Source organism: Drosophila sechellia, chromosome X, assembly GCF_004382195.2.
Source record: "Drosophila sechellia strain sech25 chromosome X, ASM438219v1, whole genome shotgun sequence".
Classification (NCBI taxonomy): domain Eukaryota; kingdom Metazoa; phylum Arthropoda; class Insecta; order Diptera; family Drosophilidae; genus Drosophila; species Drosophila sechellia.
The window spans coordinates 16,126,401-16,134,253 of NC_045954.1; the positions used below are offsets into that span (position 1 = coordinate 16,126,401).

The 7,853-nt window shown below is 35.4% G+C and overlaps 1 protein-coding gene across 1 annotated transcript in view; it reads left to right on the forward strand.

Moving 5' to 3' along the window:
* LOC116802108 (mucin-16) overlaps positions 1–7,853 on the forward strand; it is a 51,460-nt gene that overhangs the window by 29,574 nt on the left and 14,033 nt on the right. The window contains 1 exon segment of the mRNA XM_032725267.1: positions 447–7,778. Within this exon segment, the coding sequence (XP_032581158.1) occupies positions 447–7,778 (7,332 nt within the window).

Consider the following 7,853-nt stretch of genomic DNA (forward strand, 5'->3'; position numbering starts at 1 on the left):
TTAGAACAAGGAAATGACTCGTGTATCTGCAACTGTATTACAGATCCCACTTCTATTGATGTATCTATCCTAACAGCAAGCCAAATAAAGTCAATTGAAGATCTTCAGCACTCCTCAAATCTACCTTCATATAAAAGTACACAAGAAAATACAAATACCAAAGGAAAAGATAAAAATCTGTCAACATCATTACAAATTTCGAGTACATTACCGTATCAAATATCCCAAAGCGAAATTGGAAATCAATCGCAATATGTTCCTGCTTCGAGCACACTATTCAGTGATCTTAGCAAAATTTCAAACACAGACAAAGATCACCCAACAAAGAATATATTTTCGAGTCAAAGTGTAAATGAAGACAAAACTGCTAAAGAGGATACAAGGACAATGTCAATTTCAATCCCCGAATCAAGTACAACAGCAATCAGTTTACTTACAGTTTCAAGGGCAGTCTATCAAACAATCAAAGAGGAATCCACGGAACTTCCAAAATCTTTACCTCAATTAACAACAGAAGAAAGCAGTTCTTTTCTAGAATACAGTTCGGAAGAAAGTCAAATAACAGAAGTGCCTTGGACACAATCAAGTTCAAGAACAAAAAGTCAGAGTCAGACTGTAAATGAAGACAAAACATCTCAAGAAGACAGAAGGACACTATCAACTTCTTTCCCAAAATCAAGTACAGCAGCAAATAGTTTACTTACATATTCGAGTGCAGAAGAGCAAACAATTCGAGAGGAAACATCGAAACTTTCAAAATCTTTACCTCAATTAACAACAGAAGAAAGCAGTTCATTCCAAGAATCCAGTGCGGAAGAAAATCCAATTACAGAAGTACCATGGACACTATCAACATCACTTTCTCAATCAAGTTCAAAAACAAAAAATATATTTTCGAGTCAGACTGTAAATGAAGACAACATTTCTCAAGAAGATACAAGGACACTATCAACTTCTTTCCCACAATCAAGTACAACAGCAAATAGTTTACTTACAGTTTCAAGTGCAGAAGAGCATACAATTCAAGAAGAGACACCAGAACTTTCAAAAGCTCTACCTCAATCTACAAGAGGAGAAATAAGTTCATTTCAAGAACTCACAACAGAAGAAAGCAGTTCATTTCAAGAATCCAGTGCAGAAGAAAATCAAATAACAGAAGTGCCATGGACACTATCAACATCACTTTTTCAATCAAGTTCAAACACGAATAATATATTTTGGAGTCCAAGTGTAAATGAAGACAAAACATCTCAAGAAGACACAAGGACACTATCAACTTCTTTCCCAAAATCAAGTACAGCAGCAAATAGTTTACTTACATATTCGAGTGCAGAAGAGCAAACAATTCGAGAGGAAACATCGGAACTTTCAAAATCTTTACCTCAATTAACAACAGAAGAAAGCAGTTCATTCCAAGAATCCAGTGCGGAAGAAAATCCAATTACAGAAGTACCATGGACACTATCAACATCACTTTCTCAATCAAGTTCAAAAACAAAAAATATATTTTCGAGTCAGACTGTAAATTCAGACAACATTTCTCAAGAAGATACAAGAACACTATCAACTTCTTTCCCACAATCAAGTACAACAGCAAATAGTGTACTTACAGTTTCGAGGTCAGAAGAGCAATCATCGGAGTTTTCATCTTTAATTATGATAGAGCCAATAACGAGCAGTAAAGTAACTACAGATAATGTTTGCGAATGCACTTGCCTATTAGAACAAGGAAATGACTCGTGTATCTGCAACTGTATTACAGATCCCACTTCTATTGATGTATCTATCCTAACAGCAAGCCAAATAAAGTCAATCGAAGATCTTCAGCACTCCTCAAATCTACCTTCATATAAAAGTACACAAGAAAATACAAATACCAAAGGAAAAGATAAAAATCTGTCAACATCATTACAAATTTCGAGTACATTACCGTATCAAATATCCCAAAGCGAAATTGGAAATCAATCGCAATATGTTCCTGCTTCGAGCACACTATTCAGTGATCTTAGCAAAATTTCAAACACAGACAAAGATCAGCCAACAAAGAATATATTTTCGAGTCAAAGTGTAAATGAAGACAAAACTGCTAGAGAGGATACAAGGACAATGTCAATTTCAATCCCCGAATCAAGTACAACAGCAATCAGTTTACTTACAATTTCAAGGGCAGAATATCAAACAATCAAAGAGGAATCCACGGAACTTCCAAAATCTTTACCTCAATTAACAACAGAAGAAAGCAGTTCTTTTCTAGAATACAGTTCGGAAGAAAGTCAAATAACAGAAGTGCCTTGGACACAATCAAGTTCAAGAACAAAAAGTCAGAGTCAGACTGTAAATGAAGACAACATTTCTCAAGAAGATACAAGGACACTATCAACTTCTTTCCCACAATCAAGTACAACAGCAAATAGTTTACTTACAGTTTCAAGTGCAGAAGAGCATACAATTCAAGAAGAGACACCAGAACTTTCAAAAGCTCTACCTCAATCTACAAGAGGAGAAATAAGTTCATTTCAAGAACTCACAACAGAAGAAAGCAGTTCATTTCAAATGACAGAAGTGACATGGACACAATCAAGTTCAAGAACAAAGAGTCAGAGTCAGAGTGTAAATGAAGACAAAATATCTCAAGAAGACGCAAGGACACTATCAACTTCTTTCCCACAATCAAGTACAGCAGCAAATAGTTTACTTACATATTCGAGTGCAGAAGAGCAAACAATTCGAGAGGAAACATCGGAACTGTCAAAATCTTTACCTCAATTAACAACAGAAGAAAGCAGTTCATTCCAAGAATCCAGTGCGGAAGAAAATCCAATTACAGAAGTACCATGGACACTATCAACATCACTTTCTCAATCAAGTTCAAAAACAAAAAATATATTTTCGAGTCAGACTGTAAATGAAGACAACATTTCTCAAGAAGATACAAGGACACTATCAACTTCTTTCCCACAATCAAGTACAACAGCAAATAGATTACTTACAGTTTCAAGTGCAGAAGAGCATACAATTCAAGAAGAGACACCAGAACTTTCAGAAGCTCAACCTCAATCTACAAGAGGAGAAATAAGTTCATTTCAAGAACTCACAACAGAAGAAAGCAGTTCATTTCAAGAATCCAGTGCAGAAGAAAATCAAATGACAGAAGTGCCATGGACACAATCAAGTTCAAGAACAAAGAGTCAGAGTCAGAGTGTAAATGAAGACAAAACATCTCAAGAAGATACAAGGACGGTATCGATTTCTCAATCAAAAACAACAACAAATAGTTTACTTACAGATTTGAGTGCAGAAGATCAAACAAAGCAAGAGGAAATATCGGAACTTTCAAAATCTTTACCTCAACTTAAAACAGAAGAAAGCAGTTCTTTTCAAGAATCCAGTTCGGAAGAAAGTCAAATAACAGAAGTGCCTTGGACACAATCAAGTTCAAGAACAAAAAGTCAGAGTCAGAGTGTAAATGAAGACAAAACATCTCAAGAAGACACAAGGACACTATCAACTTCTTTCCCAAAATCAAGTACAGCAGCAACTAGTTTACTTACATATTCGAGTGCAGAAGAGCAAACAATTCGAGAGGAAACATCGGAACTTTCAAAATCTTTACCTCAATTAACAACAGAAGAAAGCAGTTCATTCCAAGAATCCAGTGCGGAAGAAAATCCAATTACAGAAGTACCATGGACACTATCAACATCACTTTCTCAATCAAGTTCAAAAACAAAAAATATATTTTCGAGTCAGACTGTAAATTCAGACAACATTTCTCAAGAAGATACAAGAACACTATCAACTTCTTTCCCACAATCAAGTACAACAGCAAATAGTGTACTTACAGTTTCGAGGTCAGAAGAGCAATCATCGGAGTTTTCATCTTTAATTATGATAGAGCCAATAACGAGCAGTAAAGTAACTACAGATAATGTTTGCGAATGCACTTGCCTATTAGAACAAGGAAATGACTCGTGTATCTGCAACTGTATTACAGATCCCACTTCTATTGATGTATCTATCCTAACAGCAAGCCAAATAAAGTCAATTGAAGATCTTCAGCACTCCTCAAATCTACCTTCATATAAAAGTACACAAGAAAATACAAATACCAAAGGAAAAGATAAAAATCTGTCAACATCATTACAAATTTCGAGTACATTACCGTATCAAATATCCCAAAGCGAAATTGGAAATCAATCGCAATATGTTCCTGCTTCGAGCACACTATTCAGTGATCTTAGCAAAATTTCAAACACAGACAAAGATCACCCAACAAAGAATATATTTTCGAGTCAAAGTGTAAATGAAGACAAAACTGCTAAAGAGGATACAAGGACAATGTCAATTTCAATCCCCGAATCAAGTACAACAGCAATCAGTTTACTTACAGTTTCAAGGGCAGTCTATCAAACAATCAAAGAGGAATCCACGGAACTTCCAAAATCTTTACCTCAATTAACAACAGAAGAAAGCAGTTCTTTTCTAGAATACAGTTCGGAAGAAAGTCAAATAACAGAAGTGCCTTGGACACAATCAAGTTCAAGAACAAAAAGTCAGAGTCAGACTGTAAATGAAGACAAAACATCTCAAGAAGACAGAAGGACACTATCAACTTCTTTCCCAAAATCAAGTACAGCAGCAAATAGTTTACTTACATATTCGAGTGCAGAAGAGCAAACAATTCGAGAGGAAACATCGAAACTTTCAAAATCTTTACCTCAATTAACAACAGAAGAAAGCAGTTCATTCCAAGAATCCAGTGCGGAAGAAAATCCAATTACAGAAGTACCATGGACACTATCAACATCACTTTCTCAATCAAGTTCAAAAACAAAAAATATATTTTCGAGTCAGACTGTAAATGAAGACAACATTTCTCAAGAAGATACAAGGACACTATCAACTTCTTTCCCACAATCAAGTACAACAGCAAATAGTTTACTTACAGTTTCAAGTGCAGAAGAGCATACAATTCAAGAAGAGACACCAGAACTTTCAAAAGCTCTACCTCAATCTACAAGAGGAGAAATAAGTTCATTTCAAGAACTCACAACAGAAGAAAGCAGTTCATTTCAAGAATCCAGTGCAGAAGAAAATCAAATGACAGAAGTGTCATGGACACAATCAAGTTCAAGAACAAAGAGTCAGAGTCAGAGTGTAAATGAAGACAAAACATCTCAAGAAGACAGAAGGACACTATCAACTTCTTTCCCAAAATCAAGTACAGCAGCAAATAGTTTACTTACATATTCGAGTGCAGAAGAGCAAACAATTCGAGAGGAAACATCGGAACTTTCAAAACCTTTACCTCAATTAACAACAGAAGAAAGCAGTTCATTCCAAGAATCCAGTGCGGAAGAAAATCCAATTACAGAAGTACCATGGACACTATCAACATCACTTTCTCAATCAAGTTCAAAAACAAAAAATATATTTTCGAGTCAGACTGTAAATTCAGACAACATTTCTCAAGAAGATACAAGAACACTATCAACTTCTTTCCCACAATCAAGTACAACAGCAAATAGTGTACTTACAGTTTCGAGGTCAGAAGAGCAATCATCGGAGTTTTCATCTTTAATTATGATAGAGCCAATAACGAGCAGTAAAGTAACTACAGATAATGTTTGCGAATGCACTTGCCTATTAGAACAAGGAAATGACTCGTGTATCTGCAACTGTATTACAGATCCCACTTCTATTGATGTATCTATCCTAACAGCAAGCCAAATAAAGTCAATCGAAGATCTTCAGCACTCCTCAAATCTACCTTCATATAAAAGTACACAAGAAAATACAAATACCAAAGGAAAAGATAAAAATCTGTCAACATCATTACAAATTTCGAGTACATTACCGTATCAAATATCCCAAAGCGAAATTGGAAATCAATCGCAATATGTTCCTGCTTCGAGCACACTATTCAGTGATCTTAGCAAAATTTCAAACACAGACAAAGATCAGCCAACAAAGAATATATTTTCGAGTCAAAGTGTAAATGAAGACAAAACTGCTAGAGAGGATACAAGGACAATGTCAATTTCAATCCCCGAATCAAGTACAACAGCAATCAGTTTACTTACAATTTCAAGGGCAGAATATCAAACAATCAAAGAGGAATCCACGGAACTTCCAAAATCTTTACCTCAATTAACAACAGAAGAAAGCAGTTCTTTTCTAGAATACAGTTCGGAAGAAAGTCAAATAACAGAAGTGCCTTGGACACAATCAAGTTCAAGAACAAAAAGTCAGAGTCAGACTGTAAATGAAGACAACATTTCTCAAGAAGATACAAGGACACTATCAACTTCTTTCCCACAATCAAGTACAACAGCAAATAGTTTACTTACAGTTTCAAGTGCAGAAGAGCATACAATTCAAGAAGAGACACCAGAACTTTCAAAAGCTCTACCTCAATCTACAAGAGGAGAAATAAGTTCATTTCAAGAACTCACAACAGAAGAAAGCAGTTCATTTCAAATGACAGAAGTGCCATGGACACAATCAAGTTCAAGAACAAAGAGTCAGAGTCAGAGTGTAAATGAAGACAAAATATCTCAAGAAGACGCAAGGACACTATCAACTTCTTTCCCACAATCAAGTACAGCAGCAAATAGTTTACTTACATATTCGAGTGCAGAAGAGCAAACAATTCGAGAGGAAACATCGGAACTGTCAAAATCTTTACCTCAATTAACAACAGAAGAAAGCAGTTCATTCCAAGAATCCAGTGCGGAAGAAAATCCAATTACAGAAGTACCATGGACACTATCAACATCACTTTCTCAATCAAGTTCAAAAACAAAAAATATATTTTCGAGTCAGACTGTAAATGAAGACAACATTTCTCAAGAAGATACAAGGACACTATCAACTTCTTTCCCACAATCAAGTACAACAGCAAATAGATTACTTACAGTTTCAAGTGCAGAAGAGCATACAATTCAAGAAGAGACACCAGAACTTTCAGAAGCTCAACCTCAATCTACAAGAGGAGAAATAAGTTCATTTCAAGAACTCACAACAGAAGAAAGCAGTTCATTTCAAGAATCCAGTGCAGAAGAAAATCAAATGACAGAAGTGCCATGGACACAATCAAGTTCAAGAACAAAGAGTCAGAGTCAGAGTGTAAATGAAGACAAAACATCTCAAGAAGATACAAGGACGGTATCGATTTCTCAATCAAAAACAACAACAAATAGTTTACTTACAGATTTGAGTGCAGAAGATCAAACAAAGCAAGAGGAAATATCGGAACTTTCAAAATCTTTACCTCAACTTAAAACAGAAGAAAGCAGTTCTTTTCAAGAATCCAGTTCGGAAGAAAGTCAAATAACAGAAGTGCCTTGGACACAATCAAGTTCAAGAACAAAAAGTCAGAGTCAGAGTGTAAATGAAGACAAAACATCTCAAGAAGACACAAGGACACTATCAACTTCTTTCCCAAAATCAAGTACAGCAGCAAATAGTTTACTTACATATTCGAGTGCAGAAGAGCAAACAATTCGAGAGGAAACATCGGAACTTTCAAAATCTTTACCTCAATTAACAACAGAAGAAAGCAGTTCATTCCAAGAATCCAGTGCGGAAGAAAATCCAATTACAGAAGTACCATGGACACTATCAACATCACTTTCTCAATCAAGTTCAAAAACAAAAAATATATTTTCGAGTCAGACTGTAAATTCAGACAACATTTCTCAAGAAGATACAAGAACACTATCAACTTCTTTCCCACAATCAAGTACAACAGCAAATAGTGTACTTACAGTTTCGAGGTCAGAAGAGCAATCATCGGAGTTTTCATCTTTAATTATGATAGAGCCAATAACGAGCAGTAAAGTAACTACAGA